Source organism: Bactrocera dorsalis, chromosome 5, assembly GCF_023373825.1.
Source record: "Bactrocera dorsalis isolate Fly_Bdor chromosome 5, ASM2337382v1, whole genome shotgun sequence".
Lineage (NCBI taxonomy): Eukaryota > Metazoa > Arthropoda > Insecta > Diptera > Tephritidae > Bactrocera > Bactrocera dorsalis.
Window position 1 is genome coordinate 25968691 of NC_064307.1, and position 18930 is coordinate 25987620.

Consider the following 18930-nt stretch of genomic DNA (forward strand, 5'->3'; position numbering starts at 1 on the left):
GTCGGCATCAGCGAGAAGTGCGTGGCTATATAAGCCGTGGCAGCGCCAACGTAATCAATCAGTGCTAAGAGTAAACTGCTATAGTGTAGACGAGTTGTGAAATAAAGAGTTGTTGAATTAAATTAAACAGTGTTGATTTTATTTGTCAATCCAGAGATACGAACCTAGCAAAGTAAACTAGCAAGAGTAAATTCGTAACAGTATATTGAAAAAATTGAATTTGAAAATTATTTGCTGCCAGCAATCTCTTCTATCACCACATTCACCCGACATAAATCCCATAGATAAACCTGGCCAATGTTTAGCAGCGACGCCTGGAGCAGGGAGGAGATTTCGGTTGAATGTTGCATTTGCAACTCGAGGGCAAATCTGATTGAACTAAAGTTTTTGTCTCAAATTTTCAACCGATTTCGTGGAGTATCACTGAAAATATGATTTCCATCTTTTTGTTGGTATAAGTTCCCTGCAATAAGTTGTATGTTCTTTGGTTTCAATGCTCCCAAGAAAAGTTATGTCTACTTAGAATTGAAACTAATAAAATCTCTTGTAGGTAGTTCAACTTTCTTGAAATGTAAATTCATGATCTGAATTTTACTCTTTCTATCTTTGAAATAATGACTGTAAAACTAGTTACTTAATTTTTTATTTATCACAATCTTTACATTAAAAATAATACTTAAATAAGTTGTTGTGCACTTTAAATCATATTGACAAACACAGAACCTGAATTTTTGTATTAGTTTAATATTCTGAAATTGCTTATTTTCAAGCAAAGAAAACATAAAACTGAAATGTATAATGCAATTATATAATATATGTAAAAAATCTACTGAACTATGTCATCTATTGAAGTCTGACGAGTCGCGTTTTACATACTTTTTTGTTCAATGCTTTATCGATTAAATATAAATGCCGCTGGATCGTCATATAAAGTTGACATCCTATTCGGACAGCGCTGTTTAATTTAATCATGTTGAGATAAAATACCCATTTGCTTTTGAGTCAATTTAATGACACATGTGTGAAGGAGTTAATACTTATGTGGAAGTTACTCCCTTTCTGGCAACGAGCATATTTAGTATTGGGTTTTTTCGGATATAGCTAACGGCCTTTTTATGTGTTACCATTGTAAAATCATAACCATTGCACTGCAAAATTTTGTCATGGATGCGAAGACCAGCCCTGGAAGCTGGGCTCTTATCGTGCACTTCAGTAACATAAATTCCCTGTAAAATACACACGATTAAAATAAATTTGATGGAAATGTTACTTACTAACATAATCCGTATATCCTTGAGGACTTTTTTTGAAGTCTTGATCAATACCCCCTCCTATTTTAAAGCCACATTTCAGTATTTCTCTACCTTCCCTATCGTAATCTTTCTCTTTGTGAAGAGTTATTGGAATCTAAAAGATAGTTTGTTATATACAATATAAAACATAACTTTTACTTACACTTAAGCATTCCATAGCCGTTCCGGCCTGATGTTGAAAAGCCATTTTCGCCATTATGGATTCCGAAATTTATGCCTAATCTTTCCTTGAGAATGTGTGCTATATCCAACAGCTTAGGATTTTTATTCTTTTTGTTTAAGTCCCCTTTACGATGGCTTAAGTATCACTATTAAACAATCGATTACAAACAGTATTCGATTACAAAAAATATTGTATACTTCGATAACCATGTACCCATTACCACAGACAAGCTGTGTTCCCGAACTAAACAAAGTTTATAATTTTTCTATAAATTTCAAAATAACATAAAAAACTTAACAATATCGTCAAACAACCAACTGTAGAATGGGTACAATAGTAAACTTAACGAAATAAAATGTAAAAGAAAGATTAAATTATTGACACACATTTTATTCAAGCATTAAACAATTCGAAAACGTTATTCACACAGCCAAAAAGTATCCACTCAAAGGGGCGACATGTGCGTTCGATCTGTATGAATTCGTTTCGCCGTACACGACATACAAATCCATTTTGTGTTCGTTCTTCAAACAGTGAATATGTGCGACGAGCAAGCGAAAATTGTGCGTCAGCGATCTTTCCTATTCTGCTACAAGAGAAAAATGAGATTTTGTGTCTTATTTTTAATCGTACTGGAATTTTTCTTTAAGAAAAATAATATTTCAATGACTATAAACCGTATTCCCCAAATTTTTATTCAATACTATAGGGGTATTCTCTTACTCTTGCAAGATTGCAGATTGCAAAAATACTACACCGAAATTTACAAGGGCACGAGAGCACCCATTGCAGAATCTAGTGATATATGAGCGACTAATTCAGTCAATTTATTGTAAATGACTATTGTGCATGGCTATTGTGAATTGGCGCACCTTCTGCATACATTTTTAACAAAACAAACTGTAACAAAACTTTATAATTTAAATAGAAATTATAAAATCTAATTAAAATTTACTTTTCTCAAATGGCAACTACAACAGGGTTGCAATTTTATTTTTGCGTGACATTGCACGCTAATATACACGGGTTTTGGTCTGACATGTTTCACAGCCCTTGCAAATATTTTTCTGCGTGAGTTTGTTGTTGTGCCGTTGTAAATTTGCAATGCTTGCACCGTGCACCGGGTTTTGCAAGAGCAAGAGAATACCCCTTATATATTAAGATATAAATGTGTATGTATATCGAATGTAGATAGCTTAGTAGTAGGCGAGCACGTTGCCTAATATTCTCAATTTAAGAATTTAAAATTCAAATATCTTAAAAACTATAACTTTTCTCTGGAAAACATCTTCTGTCAGCTCATACCTATCTAACCGCGTATTCGCGAGATACTTTTTTAAAATTATCTCAAAAGTTATGTTGAAATAATCTTAATGAACAATAACTCATATTTTAATTCGTTCGATAAATTTAGAAATACACCTAATGTGACATGAAACATTTTCGGTACAAAGCGCGAGTACATGCACTATGTTCACACCATAAGGTTAAGTCTAATACATTTTGACAAGACGTCGAATTCATCGTAAAGGTAAAAATCGATTATTTATTTTTTTTCGCGCTATTGTCAATTTTGTTTTGAATTAACGTTTTTGAAAAATGATTTCAGCAGCTGCAAGTAGAAAAAGTCTTTTTGGGAATAAAAATGAGCCTTTCCAAGTTTCGTCAACCATGTTCAACTTAAATAGAGAACTTAATCAAGTTCTACAAGAGCGTAATCGGATGAAAATTTGTAATACGAGTAAGTTAAGAATTTAATAACACTCATTATTTTGCTGCAGTATATTAATATTGTAGGATTCTATGGCAGTGGATTATCGTACAAAGATGAGCGAGAAAAAATAAAAACTTTAAGATTTAAGGCTGTGGATGAAATAATTTCATCTGAAAGAAGTTACCTTCGCCAATTAGAAGTTCTTATGAACTATTTCATTAAACCTATAAAGTTACATACATTAATTGATGATCGTAACCATTCTTTCTTATTTGGACAAATTGAAATGATATATAATTTGAATGCTGAATTACTACGTGAGTTGGAAGAAAATAAAGAAAAAGTTGCAAAAGCTTTTCTCAAGATGGCTCCATTTTTAAAATTGTATTCTGTTTACGCCTTTGATTTCCAAAATGCACTGTTTTTGCTGCAGGAAATTGGAAATAAAAATCCGGCTTTTCGCAAATTTGTTGTCCAGACTGAGACACGTCCAGAAGTCCAGCAAACGTTGAATTCCTTGATGATAATTCCAATACAACGCTTACCTCGATATAAATTACTTTTAGAACAAGTACTTTTGTATACAAGTCCATCTGAATCTGATTTTAAATTGTTAAAAGGTAAGTCTTTAAATTTTATATATCGTTAATTTCCAGCAAAGAAATATTTAAAAACGTAAAAAAAATAAAAAAAAGTGAAATCTTTTTTTTATAAAATATTTGGAAGATTTATAATTTAAGGGGAGAGCCTGATTTAGAAGCTTAAAAAAACCAATACATTTTTTTGCTTTAAATCTCTTTAAAAATAATCTAATAATATGTCCCGACCGAGTGACCGAGCGTCTAGCAGATATATGTAAGTATGAGCGATTGGTCAAAGCGAAAACTGACGGACGATTCTCGGTTTTTCATTTTTACGATTTTTCTTTATTGTTAATTGGCAGGCAGGCAGGATAGAAAAAAAACTAAACGTCGTATGGAATTGGGACAAAAAACACTAAAAAAAAAGTCAAGTTTAAACATATTTTTGAACAGGAAGTCTTTTTTTTTCAATTTTTAAAAAATTTCTAAAATTTTACACTTTTTTTTTGAATATTTTTAGTTTAACTAGAAGATAAATTATTAAAAAATATGAATCTTTTTGAATTTTTTGTTTACGATAGAAATTGCGACCTGCATCCTGCCCGCCGTCCGACAAATGCACATGCGAGATGCATCGGGCAATTGCTTTCCAAAGGCAGAATATCAAAGACTTCGTGAATGATGTTTAAATAGATAACTATAAACCCTAGAAATTTAGCTTTTTCACTTATTTCTTTCCCTCCCAAAAAAATCGATTTTTTGAAGCCTCTAAATCAGGCTACCCCCTTAAGTTCCAACTAAGGAGGTCGCGAAATTTATTTATTTTTCTAAATCGTATTATTTTGACGCGAAAACGAGAGTTCCGTGAGCGGCCTCATTCGTTGAGGGACTTAAACTACACATTTACCAAAAGATTCGCCGTAAGGACTGAATTGTGAAATAATCGCAATTTCATTAATTAATAATTATCAGACAATTTTTAAGGCTTTACGTTAATTCTTGTTTTAAAAACTTACATATTTTCTAGCATCAACTATTTAAATGTACATATATTTAAATGTTATTTAGATTCTGTAAAGCAAATCACATCAATTGTTTCCCATATAAATTCATGTGTGGAGGATCAAGAAGTAACTTTAATGCTTCTTAATTTACAAAACTCCCTTTTGAACCGATCACCTAAAATTGTTATACCTTCAAGGAGAATTGTCAAAGAAGGACTACTGCATAAAATTTCTCGAACTGGATCTCAGATAAAACGGCATTGTGTTCTAATGTCTGACATATTTTTGTACTGTAAAATATTAAGGGATCGTGAAATAAACACTACGGTAGAAAATGCTTTGGAGTGCTGTTGCATTTTTCCTTTGAAGAAGTGTAAAGTGTATGAACTGTTCTCAGACAGTTTTAAAATTACTTGTCAAGGCGATGCTGTAATATTCAGTTCATCAGATGTACAACTTGTACATTCATGGATAAACAGTATTCGGGATACTATAGATGTACATATCCAGTGTAGAAAGACATTGCGAAAGGAATCTAGTAAACGCAAACCTACCAGGTGTATAATTTTTCTATATAAAATTTGAAAAGATCTAACAATTATAGTATACCTTTCTAGGAAGAAGAATATTAGACATTTTGAAAACGATTGCCCAAGCAGAAAAATACCGGTATGTATGAATTCTGATAACACAACATTACATTATATAAAGAGACATTTTATTATATTTTTTAAAATTTGAATTGTCAGTCATAGGCAGGGTTGCAAGTTATGCATTAAAAATAGTTAATTATAACATTTATATTAGAATTTTTTTGTAATCCCAAAAACTGTGGTTTAAAATAAAATAAAAACAATTTAATCTCAATTACTGGATAGAAAAATATTAAACAGTTGCTTGATTTAAAAAAAAAGAAATAATATATAAAAATAAATTAAAATATCGGATTAAAAAAATTATATCTCAAGCATATAATTAAGAATTAAAACTAGAAATTGTAGCGTATGCGCCTTCGTGTTCTCCCATTTTGAACTCGAGTTTGCACGGAGCCATCATCTTCAATATTCTAGATCCTCGTTTTACACATGTAAAAGATTTATGGTATATTTTCAATTTTTTAACTTCAATTTTTTTGGATTTAAAAAACTGCAACCCTTGTCATAGGGTAGAGTTGAGTTATGATTGTGATAATATATAATATGTGCACCACTTCGGCGTGCAATTGTGAAGAAGTTTTTAGTTTTATTAGATTTTAGTTTTATTTTTGTATTATTAATTAACATTAATACATTTCAGCAACACGTAAAATGCAAAAATTATCTGGAAATTGACGATAAAGCGATTGGGTGTTTTCCGTTTAAGAAAAATTGCTACCCGTCAAATGTAAACGTAGCGGTTTCACCGGTCGAATGCAGCGATAGTGAAAGTAATCTTAAACGTAAAAAGAGTTCAGGAAATACTATGACACTTTCAGAGAATCCAAATTTGATCACGGTACCTTCACTAGAGCAAGAACATGACTATGTTGTGCAACAGCCACTTCATAAGCGAGTAAAATTTGATTTCAAAGAAAATAATACAAGTTACGCAAATGAGAAACTTGTAACTAAAAACTTTGATACAAAAGTGACTTTGACTGATAAAATATATAAGTTTTTTACTAATTTATTTTAACATACATACATATACGTGTTTTGATTATAGAAAATAAAATTTTAAATATCTAATTATAGCTTGGCTTAAGCTGAATCTATATACATAACTTGGGTATGCGTATTCGTAACTCTGACTAATGAATATAATACACAAGAGCATATATGATGAGCTCTATAGCTTAAGCGTGTATACGCATTCACTTGGATTCGAAAATGCATACCCGAGTTATCCAGCTTCAGCTTTAATCGCTACGAATATCCTAAAGCAAAAGATATACAGTAATCAATCTTAAGAAAATTTAGTAGTTTGACTTCAAACTTTTTTTTTACGGGTTGAGTTGATATCGACAATACCGAATTTATACTTTCATGCGCTAGAGAGCGTAAACAAAAGAACAACTTAACGGAACTGAGAGCTATACTGACGCTTTTGTATACGCCTGCGCGAATTATATGGTTTCAGCTTCACTATATATACAGAGCTCCGATCAGAATTTTTCAAAATAAAAGAAAGTCGTAAAAAATGAAGGACTGATAATACATCAGATGTATTTTATCCGGGAGACTTTTCTATTCTGTAAGAGAAAGTTAAAAATTGTATTTTCTTAAACAAAAAATTAAACACTGAAATATAGAATGTATTGCACATGGTAAATAGGATATTTATATCTTTTTAGTTAATTTTTGTTTTTTTTTTTAAATTTTAAGAATAAATTACAAAATTATTCTACAAATACAAAACATTTGATTGTGCCATGTCAACAACACTCTCACTAAACAGAGGTATTTAATTCATGATCTCAATTATTTTCTTAATTTTTCTATTTCCTCCATAAATTTATTAATTGATTTTTCACATAGATTATTCGCCCAGAAGCCATTGACCTTAAAAGAGGAACCAACAATGACTCCCTGAGCCCTTTCATAGTATTGCTTTAGATTTGTATTTGTCACCCCAGAGCCTATTATCAAGGGAGTGCTAATTTTACCCGCTACCTCATCCAAATCTTCCATATTAGCCGCACAACCTGTTGACCTACCTGAAAATAATTAAACAATTATATCTTTATTTACTCATTGCTTAAATATTATTGACCTGTTATCACGACACCATCCGTTAAAAAAAATTCTGCTGCTTTCGCGGTTTCTAATAATGTAACATCATGTGTGATGGCATGGGAACTGTGTTTCTTTTTTAAATCCGTGAATATCAGAACATGTTCAGCATCAATATTCTTTCGATAGCGCAGTATCTCCCCAGCGCAAGCATCTGTATAACCTTCATCTGCCACATGTGCAAATACAAAGCCTTCTGCGCGAATGAATTGTAAATCACATGCTTTTGCGACGGCTAATGCTTGTTTGTTGCCGCAAGCCAGTATTTGAAGTCCACAAGGTAGAGCAGATGGAACTATTTGACGAATTTCGTTTGATATTCTCGATAGACAAGCAACGGTTTCTGGGCCTAAAAGACGATTTGGTATATAAGGTACATCATGCATATTTTCTATTAAAATGGCATCCTGAGAAACAAAAAAAAAAAAAATTAAATATTGAACGTTGAAAAAATATCATTTATCTCTTATCATTTATATTCACCACTTTATGTTTAACGTAAATACTGGCTTCGATTTTAGCTTTCTTCACAATTTGGGACCAATTTCCTTTGTAACCGGGTGTACCTTGATATATATTTACGTTAAAAAAATATTTTAATTTTGTAATTATTATTGATAAGAAAATAATATATTGTATTAAAAAATTATTGGGATATTGATTAAGGGGGTAGGGTTAAATCGTGTAAAAAATATTTATAAAAATAGTTTTCAACATTTTTAAACGACCGGTGCAGTCGTTTTGAAGTTATAAGTAAAAAAAAATTAGAACCTCCACTATTCCATAGAATAGAATTTAATTGATATTTGCACCATGGCCTAAAGTATATTAGCCTTACTACTTAAACTACTTAAAGTATATTAGCCTTACTTCTCCATAAACAAAAAAAGTTATTATATTGTAAGCCAACCGATGGTGATAGAAAGTATATGACGAAAATATACCCATTCTCATCTATAAATTGATCAATTTATTTGATATTTTAAAATATGTATTTCATGTTGAAGCAATTTTTAATAAATTAATTTTCAGAAATAAGAATTAACATTTGGAGTAAAACCTTGTACCCATAGTTCGTACTAGGTATGTTAGCTCTCAACCAAAAATGATCAAAATCGGCATATAAATTTTATTGCGTCCAGATACTTGGTACTCAGTGCCAATATCTGACTTTATTCCGGAAATATCGGTCAACCTTTCAGATATATTAACGAAATTCAGAAGCAATTTTTCTGAAAATAAAGCTAGGTTTGTGTTAACTTGTTCCCCTAGTTCAAATATACAGAACATAAAATTTTTGAAATTTGAGGTTGATTAACTTATATCAGTTAATGAAATTCAGAGAGCGACTTTCCGTTAAAAGTTGAAGTTTTCCCCAGATTTCTTAACCTTAAGTTGTTTCTTAACGATTAGTTGAATATGAATGAAGTCAGTCTAAACCCAAACCTCTAATATAAAGATATCCGCGCTTCATCCTCATATATTGGGTTTAATTATTGAATCCGCATTGAAATCGAATTCGTTGTGGAAAGAATTTTCGATCGAAAATGTGCATGCGATAATTGATAGCGTTGATAGCCTGCTTTACCATACCTTACGTAAACTGCGTTATCAACAAATTTGACAATTTTGAAAAATTAAATAAATTGTCTTAGCCGTTTGGTTCGTTTTTACAAATATTTAAAATGGATCGTGAGCGCAGGTTTGAGGAATATTTCAAAAGACGTGTTGTAAACGGATGATTATAAGTGAGTTGAACTATTTAAGCTAAAAAAAAAACATTTCATTTACATATGTTTGTACACACATACGCAGTTTCATGGATGACTATAAGTGAGTTGAACTATTTGAGCTAAAAAAACATTTTATTTACATATGTATGTATGTACATACGCAGTTTCATCAAAAAATCAACAAAAGGACATTTATGTACATTTTGGAGAGGGCCCATGGCGTTTAACTTTTCTGAAGTGTCTTCCCAAAAAGCATTTATATCCACAGGTGCTCTTTGAGAAAATCCTTTAGCTAAGTCTGGGCGCAACTTTATAATATCCACCACTTTAAATTGATTTTTGTTGTTTTTGTTTCTTCTCTCTAAATTACACATTTAAAACATAATTAAATGCGTTCTAAGGTATTTTTTTTTTACATAAATACTTACAAATGCTCCATTTTTGCCAATTTCCGCAGTTCACTGATCAACGAATAGATTTCGACAAATATTTTCGATTTTGCGGTTTCAATGATTTCGAAATTAGCGCAATCTATTAGCCACGGAATGTATTTTATCGAGTCGGCAAGTAAGTTCAACTGCATCGAACACTTAATTTTCGATACGGTTTCAATGATTTCAATGTAATAATTTTCGATCGAATTGTCAAGTTTTTCGATCGAAACGGATTCAATAATTATACCCATTCAATATTTTACTTTTCCTTACTTGTCTTAAATTTTTATTTGCAATTATGCGACATATAACCGGCGTACAAATGTATCGGAGTTGTATCAGACGAATTGAATTATTTCTCTTCGGGAAGAAATAATCACGATTTGTTCGTTTTATTTGCGAAACGGTACAAAATCGAATGTACATGATTGATGAATGAACAGTTTAATACTACTTATTTTGTACACTTCCATTAAATTACAATTGCTATGTTTCTGTATTCTAAAACATGTGTTGAGATTTTATTATTGAAATTAAATAATTTTTGCAGCCAATTTTATGTACATAATTTACCTGGCAAAGCATCAACGTGTACCATCGCAATTATATTGCATTTTTTATTACCAAATACTTTCGTAAAGCGATTCATTGCTGTAAAAAACGAAAAACTTTATTTCAGAAATTTTAAATATGGTAAATTATACATAAACTTGTGCTCATATAATAAAGTCATTCAGTATTTTTTTTAAATATTAAAATAAACTTATACTTTTTTATATTCCAACCCTTACATATCGCATGAGAAAAAAACTCCATTATCATAGAACCGTTGGCGATGTCCAGCGCATTTAAATATTTCCGTTTCGGAGAGTTTTAATCAATCTTGCATTTCTTTCCAATAAAACTGTGACATAATCATTTTGTATTTTAATTTTTTTCGTCACAGTTTACATTAATATTGTTCGTTTTTATTAAATAGAGTTGGTTTTAATAAAAATCATAGTCATTGTCGCCATGTCCAAGAATAAAAGCACAAGTCTAAGCAAAAGAAAGTTTATGTGGGAATGTTTTCAAAAATATCAAAATATTGGCAAAGTTGTAGACGTTTTAGGGTTTTCCTGTGGTAAAATTCATAACGCTATTAAATTTAATGAAAAAATAGGACTTCTGAAAATTCGCCGCGTAAAAGCCAAGAGAGACCACCTGTTCTGACGACAGAACCCTGGTTAGGATGAGTAAATCGGATCCAATTTTAACTTCCACAGAAATGAGATCTCAATCAGAGGAGTACCATGGTATACAAATATCAGCGCAACTGTACGAAGACGACTGCAAGAAAATTCATTGAATGACCGCTTAGCAAGATGAAAACCTAATGTTTCGAAAAAATTTTTGAAAAACGGAAAGCGTTTGCTTAAGACCATCTATGGAAGGATTCCAAATTCTCTTTTGGTAGTTTGATGTTAAATTCAACGTATTTGGCAATGATGGAAAACCTTGTTTAAGACGACCCCCTTTGCCAAAACTTAACCCCAAGTACACTAAAAAAACTGTGAAACATGGTGGGTCATCTGTGATGGTGTGGGGTTGCTTCACCTCTTCAGGCGGTTATGTACAAGGCCACATTGAAGAACAATTTAAACGGTGACTACGAGGTGTGTTCAAAAAGTATCGCGAATTTTGTGTTTTTTCAAAAATTATTTATTTATTCATGAATATCTATTCTGTCCCCTTCAAAGTAATCCCCATGAGATATTATACAATTGTGCAAACGGGTTTTCCAATCTTCGAAGCACTTCAAAAAATCATTTTTTTTATCTTCTTCAGCTCCTCCTTCGATGCCGTCTTTATCTCGTCAAGAGAAGCGTAACATCGTCCTTTCATGCGTCTCTTCAGTTTAGGGAACAAAAAAAAGTCCCAGGGGCTAGATCTGGGGAATACGGTGGCTGCGGCATCATTAGTGTGTTGTTTTTGGCCAAAAAGTCGCACACAAGCAACGATGTGTGTGAGCAGGGGCGTTATCGTGGTGCAAAAGCCAATTTTTGTTCTTCCACAAATCCGGGCGTTTCTGGCGGATTGCTTCGCGCAAATTGCGCATAACTTGCAGGTAATATTCCTTATTGGCCGTTCTTCCCTGTGGCAAGAACTCATGATGCACCACGCCCCTGCAATCGAAGAAAACTGTCAGTTACGATTCGCGATACTTTTTGAACACACCTCGTATGTAGAGAATTTGCATTTGGCTTTGATTTTTCAACACGATAACGACCCCAAGCACTGCTCATGGATCGTTAAAACTTGATGAAGTAGCCAAAATATTATGATTCTGGATTGACCATCTCAAAGTCCGGATCTAAACCCCAGAGAAAATCTATAAGGGATTATAAAAAAAGGCATAGCTGCAGGAAAATCTCGCAAAAAGGATTCTTTATAGGAAATAATACAGACAGAGTAGAACAAAATAAGTTCCACCCCAAGCGATGTACTGAAGTACTCGTAATAAAGGATATCCAACAAAATTTCAGCTTTTTAGGTGACTTAATTATATGAGTACAACGATTGGCTTGAACGTGAACTTAAGGGGCATTGTCTGGAAAAGTTCGGACATAAACAAGAGTAACCATTTGAGTTAATTGTTGGTATTGAAGATATATTTATTAGTATCAGGGGAAACTTTTGTAACTGAGGGAAGAAAAAACGTCACTTTGGCATCAATGGAAATAGCTCTTTTAATCTCTGAATGGTCGAAGCTCAATGATATTTGCCAACGCATTCGATGATTTCATCGAGGTCTACATTACTGTATGTAGGTCCACTCTTGATAGATTTTATTTCCAGAAAGGAAGAGGAAGCATCTTTGCTAGACGTCTGTGTTATGGAAAATCAGATATGAAAGAAGAAAATTGTTTAATAAAGATGTGTAGCTTGGATGTTGTATAAAGCAGGACTTTTTATACACATCTAAGTCTGCATTTAGAAAGACCAAAAGGTCTCTACGAAAGCGTAAATGGTTGTCATGAATCCTTTAGGCTTATTCTCGGTAAGAATCCTATCCCATTGAGTTATCTGAGAAATGGGTCTGGAAATTGGGCTATGAGTAATGAGCAGTCGCTACGGCTACTTCTGGATGCTCATTTCGCTAAACCTTTCTACGAAGGAATTAACCTTGGACAACTCCAAGAAGGCTATACAGTGTTCTCAGACCTTCTAGATGAGACGTCTCATGTTGACTATGAATTCTTTTCAACCATTTAGGTCTCCGGGCCCGAGGGCCGGTAAAATCATATTACTGCTAAAGACTTTAGGCCTATCTATCAGTCATTTTTATTGAAAACAGGTTGATCGACACTTCATTGTACTCGGTAGTATCTTGGCGGCAGGTGGGCCTTATTCATTCAGATTATGCTGAGCTTACTTTCTTGATATCCAGGAGGCCTTCAACAATTTAAGGATGTAACCCAAAGGTATCTAAATTTGGTTACCAAGAGAGTTAAGAGTAACCTAAAGAGCAAACGGCATGATGACAAAAATAATATGCGTAGAAAAACATTACAAAATATATTTGTATTCATGAGACTCACGGAAGTACGTTACCAATAAAGCAAAGACATTTCACGCGTACTAGCAAGCTGCGCGCATATCTCCACGAATGCGTGTATTATCTAAAAGCTTCTTTTCACAAGGAAACTGAAAAACATAAATTCAAAGACATTGACTTCGGCATCAGCACAAAATCTGATTTCACTTGAAGCGAGGAGAATAGTTTGATTACATGTTATTGTTTTTCGCATGATACTTGGAATTTCTTTCACTTAGTACAAACATTGCGTTAGGAAGTTTAAAAATGTTTGGAAAAAGCGGACGTTTCCCCGTCCACCAAAGGTTTTATGCACATATCTCCTAATCCGCTAAAGATAGCACAACTAAAATCGCTCAGGCCAATTCACTTTAGTACCCCTATCGACGCTGTAAAAGTGCGATTAGTCTATAAATAAATGTCAAGGGCGTAAAATTTTACCACCGAGATTATGGGAGAGGGCTTTATACGTCTCCATATCTCGAGACCTACTCCACCGATTTCAACCAAATTCAGCGGATAACGTTATACAGGCATTATTATGTTACAAGCGCACAATTCCAATTCCATCGAATTCTTTCCCTTTTAAGTATAGAAATCAAGCACCAATGAATATAAGGCAATAAGACTTTGTACGAATAGTGCTTTTGAAGTGTGCCACCCTATAACCAAAAATTGTCCAATTGTCAAGTCCCTAGGTACCAAACATGTTTATCAGTTCCTATTACGAACTTTTTACCTAAAATATCGGTCAATCTGTAGGATATATTATAGAGAATACTTTTCTAATAATAGAGTGCCTGTATATCAAAAATGAATTGAAGAATCGTTGTTTCTAATAATACTGTATCCTTGTGGCAAAAATGGATAAAATTATGTGAAAACTTGTCCTAGCCCCATATAACTAATATCAAAGTTTTCAAATATCCGGTTGACTGTACTTCTTAAATATTAGTGAAGTGTATGTGGCGGGCCGCATTAATATCCGGAATTTAATTGGTCCTGTCATCCTACTAATTTTAATATACAGTACGCAAAATAAATGTTTACTGGTTTAAATTATATGAATTATTATTTAAATAACTGAAACATGTTACTTACATATAATCCAATTTAATTTTTTTTTAACTTTAATAAGGTTTTTTTACTAGAAACGTTTTTATTTGAATTCGTAGAATGTACGATACAATAAGTAGAATTGAAACGAGATGAGCGTACACTTTTGAGCATGCATTTCTTTGGTGCGGCAACAAAAGTCCCGTTATCCATAGCGCCGCTTTTCTGTGAGATATGATTAGTACCGTTAGCTTATTGAGAACAATATGTAATATATACATAAGTATATGTATATAACAAGTTATTTGAATAAGATTTCTGTTTTAAAGCAGTAAACATTTATTTCGGGCCAACTTTCTCGGGGAGATTGTGGGTTTAAAACCAGTTTCGGGCCAGCGATATTTAAGGCAAAGATTAAAAAATCTGAATAGTCGGTGGTATATGTATGTGAAGTTATACGAGTTGACTGCTTCCAACAAACGATGCATAGAAAATCTTAATGCACTTGTTAAATTTCAATTGGGTATATGAAAAACAATTTTTTTTTTTTAATATTTGTTGTAAATAAAGCTTTGAAGCCGCGCTTCAAAAAAATAACCATGGCAACCCTTTTCTTATTGTGCAAATGCAGAGAACTTAACCAAAATAAAATAATTAAAATAAAGCTTTATTTATAACAAATATTAAAAAAATTAATATACAGAAACGTTATAGTGAAGTGTTAGTAAGTGAAAAGTGCATAATATTGTATACATAAGTGAAAAAGTTTTTCACAATATACAAATTATCAATGTAAAACTTGTCAATTTTTCAACTTTAAATGCAAATATCTTTAAAACTATAAGTCAACGGCAACCATGTATATATATATATTTCCGTGATCGTCACCTTTCCAGTTATACCCATTTTATTCCCGAAATACGGGGATGCTATTCTAAATCCGAGCCATCTTCTCTAGCCGTAAATATTCATTTTTACTCTAAATTACTGTTTTAAAATTTACCCCTTTTTGCAAAGTTCAAATGAAATTAGATGCTACGGTGAGAATTCACGTTGGTGAATAGTTGCAGATTCAATGAATCCACATCCTTAATTTTAAAACATCGTACACAAACAAGCCAGTATTCGCATTTCTATTATTTCGAACATGTTTTAGAATCAAAATCTTTACAGTAGCATAATTTTAAGGTAACAATTTAGTCTCGGATATACAAATATTATATTTATGTTATATATGCACATATGACATATGAAACCCAAAAAATTACCTTGATGAGGATGGGTAAACAAACCGATTATCAATAACATATTCCTTGATTTGTATGGCGACAACTACACGCACAATACATGCAATGTTTAGTATGCAATATCGATGGATCGTGATCCATATCACAAAATATTAGGCTGTCAAAAAAGTCTTGCGGTATTTTCGCTAGTTGGCGCTGAAAGCGCGTAGTCCTAGTTTCATTCGTCGCATCGGGTCATGCTATACCTTTTTGGAAAGCTCATTTCACGCGCTAACACGTGTTTGATTGATTGTCGATTCTTTTAAGTCGTTCGTGAGTTATAGTGTCGCAAACATGGAGCAAAATAAGGAAAAAATACGGCATATTTTACAGTACTGCTACGATAAAGGCAAAAATGCATCTCAAGCCGCCAATAAAATTTGTGCAGTTTATGGTCCCGATACAGTTTCCATTTCCACCGCACAACGATGGTTTCAACGTTTTCGTTCTGGTGTAGAGGTGGTCGAAGATGCGCCACGCTCCGGAAGGCCTGTCGTCGAAAATTGTGATAAAATCGCTGAATTGGTCGAAAGAGACCGGCATAGTAGTCATCAAACCGTTATAAACCATTTGAAGAAGCTTGGAGTCACTAAGAAGCTCGATGTATGGGTGCCACACGAATTGATTCAATAAAAATACCGCAAGACTTTTTTGACAACCCAATATTATGACGAATACGGATGTAGGAAAAAAAATAATAATCGATGAGAATTGCCAGAATAAACCAGAAAGCGAAATTTTTAAATGTCAAATGCTTGAGTGGCGATTTTTTTTTAACAAAATGATGTCGGTTTATGCAGCAGACAGAGTTCTTCTTAAATTGTCTTATATACTTTATTATAACAGTGATACATATATACCTTTAAAGCTGGAGTGTTCTCATCCATCCGAAAAACATGACCTAGCCAGTGTAGCCGATGTCTCTTGATTTTCTGAATCATGCCAATGTCGCCGTATATCTCGTACAGTTCATAGCATCATCGACTACAGTCATCGCCTATGACAATGCACAAAGAAATCTTCCGTAAAACATAACTCTCGAAGATTCCTAACGCCGACTCATTAGATGATGTCAGACCATGCCTTCGCACGACCGGAATAATGGGCGACTTCTTACTCATTTCCTCATAACTGTCACGACCCTAAATTTATGTACTTTTAGCAAATATCCAAGGTTTTGAGAGAGCTTAATTTGTTATAATAATCTGAGAAGAGTCCCTTTGGCTCCACTGAGCGGCGATTATTACTCGTTGAAAAGTATTAGCATAATAGTGATGGGCGATTTACAGATTTTTCAGATTCAGTGAAAAGAGCGACAGCGATGTTGAAATCATAGTGATTAAATCGCCGGTGCTGAAATATCGCTCATCACTAGTATATATTGATAATTAGAAATTTGTTTTGCCGTGATAAACTTTAATGTTGTGTAATATATTATTGATATAAAATAATTTAGTCAGTGAAGGTGTGGTTATGGACAGTACTGAAAACAATAGTAGAAAGCCTCGACGCACTCGTGGAACACCTGCATATCAGTTCCGAAATAAATTTGCATTTGGTTGGATTGGTTTAGGAGCAGTGTTTTTAGCAGCTTGGGTGTAAGCTTTTATTGTTTACAATTTCTGTATTTTTTATTTAAACCTATATATTCCAGGTATACTCCAACATTTAAAAAGATTAATAAAGGCCTTTGCGACTCGTTATTTACACCAACAGAAGAGGAGATTGATCGTCGCTATTTATTCAGTTTTCCTAAGCCTCTATCCAGCAGAGAAATACAAAAACGTATTGATGAAGGAAAAGAGTTTAATTCTCAAAGATAAACCTTGCTAATGGATCGGGAAACTCGGAAAGCTAATTTAAGGAAACTCCGGTTGTCCGGAATTAAACATGATGAATCAAGTACAAGCGGTAGTTTACGGTAAAATATTATTATAAAATTTGAAATGTAAACATAATAAAAAAATAAATCTAACGAATTCAAAAGAATACTTATTTTGGATTTATTTTTGTTTGAAGGAAAACTAAATCGAGCAACGGAATGTTATCAAAATATTTTAAGGCACCAAAAGTAAATGAAGTTATTCAAGGAAATGAATCAAAATCAAATGAGGTTGTGCATTTGGAAAGTGCATGTTCAATAAGAGACTTGATTAATACTGAGCAAGATCATTTACAAGCAATAAATCATCAAAGCGAAACACAGTTGAAAACAAATGGAAGAAAGCGGACCAGTTTACGAAAATTTATTTTGACGGAAGAAACAAACCCGTATCAATGTTCCAAAGATAATAATGAAGACAACTTTGAGGTTCCTGTAAAGAAAACTAAGATACGAACTAATTTGAAACGTAAAAATAATTCCTCCCGTAACAAAAGATCTTCTAGAGGCCAGCAGAATATTAAAACTTTGCTCATGCGAAATGAAGTTATGTTTTCGGAGATTACGTCTCAACAATGTAGACTTGATAATTTCAGTGCTGATGAAATACATCTCGCACTCGCATTGTCTAAATCACAAGTGGAAACCCATGCTTCGTCAAACTTCGACTTTGCAGATCAGAAAGTTGAAAATAACCAAGTAAATTTGGAAAGCGTTCAAAATATATTAGGTCAATATGGTTTTCGTCCATGTGGTTTAGAAGGTAGGTACATGACAATAGCAAATTTTAGATCAGTAAAATTTAAGTGTAATAAGTTTCCAATTGAAAAATGGTGATATATATTTTTTTTTAATTATAAAAATATATTTTGTCATTGTTTTAGCGCTTTTAGGGGCCGCAAGTAATGCAAAATTTAACAACTGATTTTACAACTTATTTTAATCTTGTTTCTAACCCGATATCTAAAATTAATTGGTTTCAGAATTGAGCTCTTCATTAGATGCACAAGTTTATTAGCCCAAATCATCGTATATCAGTAATTACTCTGAAACCAATAAAATCCAAAGTCTCACATTATTTAAAACAAGTGCAGCGTCGAAATAAAAAAGAGTACCCAATTTATTTTCTTTCCTCTAGTTTAACAATTAAAAAACCCCAAAAAAACAAACAAAACTCTCGCAATTTGCAAAGGTTAAGGACGGGGAGATGCTTTCAGGTATTGCAAAACTTTTTATTTAAAAATGTAAAGCAGTGTAAGGCTTTCATCAGTGTAAATTGAAATTTCCAGAACGCAAGCGAGCGAACCATTGTTGTGCCACACGAATCCGCATCGTCCCCGTGAACTTCACAAATTTCATTAGTGGCTTGCGTGGTATTCTCCCCTTTTTTTACACAAAAATTTCAAAATATAGCGA

At 32.9% G+C, this 18930-nt stretch overlaps 6 protein-coding genes across 14 annotated transcripts in view; 3 read left to right on the forward strand and 3 right to left on the reverse strand.

Moving 5' to 3' along the window:
* Window positions 1-627: 627 nt before the first annotated feature.
* On the reverse strand, window positions 628-1631 carry LOC105225601 (tax1-binding protein 3 homolog). The gene is made up of 3 exons (XM_011204133.4): window positions 1456-1631; window positions 1279-1407; window positions 628-1226 (listed from the first exon to the last, which is right to left on the reverse strand). Exons 1-3 carry the CDS (start codon window positions 1507-1509, stop codon window positions 1038-1040), a joined length of 372 nt encoding a protein of 123 aa, XP_011202435.1. The 5' UTR covers window positions 1510-1631; the 3' UTR covers window positions 628-1037.
* A 1079-nt stretch (window positions 1632-2710) lies between these two features.
* Window positions 2711-6457, forward strand: LOC105225603 (putative protein tag-52). Of its 4 annotated transcripts, none has more exons than XM_049457378.1 (6): window positions 2711-3007; window positions 3089-3217; window positions 3274-3810; window positions 4840-5332; window positions 5393-5444; window positions 6072-6457. In XM_049457378.1, exons 2-6 carry the CDS (start codon window positions 3148-3150, stop codon window positions 6447-6449), a joined length of 1530 nt encoding a protein of 509 aa, XP_049313335.1. In that variant the 5' UTR covers window positions 2711-3007; window positions 3089-3147; the 3' UTR covers window positions 6450-6457. The 4 variants fall into 4 exon arrangements, with proteins under 4 accessions (XP_049313335.1, XP_049313334.1, XP_049313333.1 ...); XM_049457377.1 differs by having other exon boundaries at window positions 2712-3007; window positions 3086-3217; XM_049457376.1 differs by lacking the exon at window positions 2711-3007 and having other exon boundaries at window positions 3034-3217; window positions 6072-6201; window positions 6250-6457.
* Window positions 6458-7062: 605 nt separating this feature from the next.
* On the reverse strand, window positions 7063-16515 carry Ysmu (uncharacterized protein F13E9.13, mitochondrial). Of its 5 annotated transcripts, XM_049457381.1 has the most exons (6): window positions 15350-15598; window positions 10505-10751; window positions 10287-10364; window positions 8030-8112; window positions 7527-7953; window positions 7063-7470 (listed from the first exon to the last, which is right to left on the reverse strand). In XM_049457381.1, exons 2-6 carry the CDS (start codon window positions 10533-10535, stop codon window positions 7235-7237), a joined length of 855 nt encoding a protein of 284 aa, XP_049313338.1. In that variant the 5' UTR covers window positions 10536-10751; window positions 15350-15598; the 3' UTR covers window positions 7063-7234. The 5 variants fall into 5 exon arrangements, with proteins under 5 accessions (XP_049313338.1, XP_049313341.1, XP_049313336.1 ...); XM_049457384.1 differs by lacking the exons at window positions 10505-10751; window positions 15350-15598 and adding an exon at window positions 16493-16515; XM_049457379.1 differs by lacking the exons at window positions 10505-10751; window positions 15350-15598 and adding an exon at window positions 15615-15685.
* Window positions 16516-16944: 429 nt separating this feature from the next.
* LOC125778648 (uncharacterized) lies at window positions 16945-18266 on the forward strand. Of its 2 annotated transcripts, XR_007422837.1 has the most exons (3): window positions 16946-17230; window positions 17287-17553; window positions 17652-18266. XR_007422837.1 is itself a non-coding variant. In XM_049457386.1 (2 exons), exons 1-2 carry the CDS (start codon window positions 17106-17108, stop codon window positions 17453-17455), a joined length of 294 nt encoding a protein of 97 aa, XP_049313343.1. In that variant the 5' UTR covers window positions 16945-17105; the 3' UTR covers window positions 17456-17623. The 2 variants fall into 2 exon arrangements, 1 of the variants encoding a protein (XP_049313343.1); XM_049457386.1 differs by lacking the exon at window positions 17652-18266 and having other exon boundaries at window positions 16945-17230; window positions 17287-17623.
* On the forward strand, window positions 17658-18277 carry LOC125778647 (structure-specific endonuclease subunit SLX4; the record flags this gene model as incomplete). The annotated part of the gene is given in 1 exon segment (XM_049457385.1): window positions 17658-18277. A coding segment is annotated over 1 exon segment (604 nt), but the record flags the coding sequence as incomplete, so codon positions are not given.
* A 188-nt stretch (window positions 18278-18465) lies between these two features.
* Window positions 18466-18930, reverse strand: part of LOC125778707 (folliculin-interacting protein 2-like) — an 18096-nt gene continuing 17631 nt past the window's right edge. The window contains exon 5 of the mRNA XM_049457798.1: window positions 18466-18477. Within this exon, the coding sequence (XP_049313755.1) occupies window positions 18466-18477 (12 nt within the window). The remainder of the gene's footprint in view (window positions 18478-18930) is intronic.

Coding starts and splice junctions, on each gene's coding strand:
- LOC105225601 (XM_011204133.4), bottom strand. CDS start 1,509: ATGGCGAAAATGGCTTTTCAACATCAGGCCGGAACGGCTATGGAATGC. Junction 1,408..1,455: donor CGGCTATGGAATGCTTAAGT/GTAAGTAAAAGT, acceptor ACTATCTTTTAG/ATTCCAATAACTCTTCACAA. Junction 1,227..1,278: donor CTCAAGGATATACGGATTAT/GTTAGTAAGTAA, acceptor TGTATTTTACAG/GGAATTTATGTTACTGAAGT.
- LOC105225603 (XM_049457375.1), top strand. CDS start 3,076: ATGATTTCAGCAGCTGCAAGTAGAAAAAGTCTTTTTGGGAATAAAAAT. Junction 3,218..3,273: donor GATGAAAATTTGTAATACGA/GTAAGTTAAGAA, acceptor TTAATATTGTAG/GATTCTATGGCAGTGGATTA. Junction 5,445..6,071: donor GCCCAAGCAGAAAAATACCG/GTATGTATGAAT, acceptor AATACATTTCAG/CAACACGTAAAATGCAAAAA.
- Ysmu (XM_049457379.1), bottom strand. CDS start 15,654: ATGTTATTGATAATCGGTTTGTTTACCCATCCTCATCAAG. Junction 10,365..15,614: donor GTTTACCCATCCTCATCAAG/GTAATTTTTTGG, acceptor CGTTTTTTACAG/CAATGAATCGCTTTACGAAA. Junction 7,471..7,526: donor GGATGGTGTCGTGATAACAG/GTCAATAATATT, acceptor AATTATTTTCAG/GTAGGTCAACAGGTTGTGCG.
- LOC125778648 (XM_049457386.1), top strand. CDS start 17,106: ATGGACAGTACTGAAAACAATAGTAGAAAGCCTCGACGCACTCGTGGA. Junction 17,231..17,286: donor GTGTTTTTAGCAGCTTGGGT/GTAAGCTTTTAT, acceptor TATATATTCCAG/GTATACTCCAACATTTAAAA.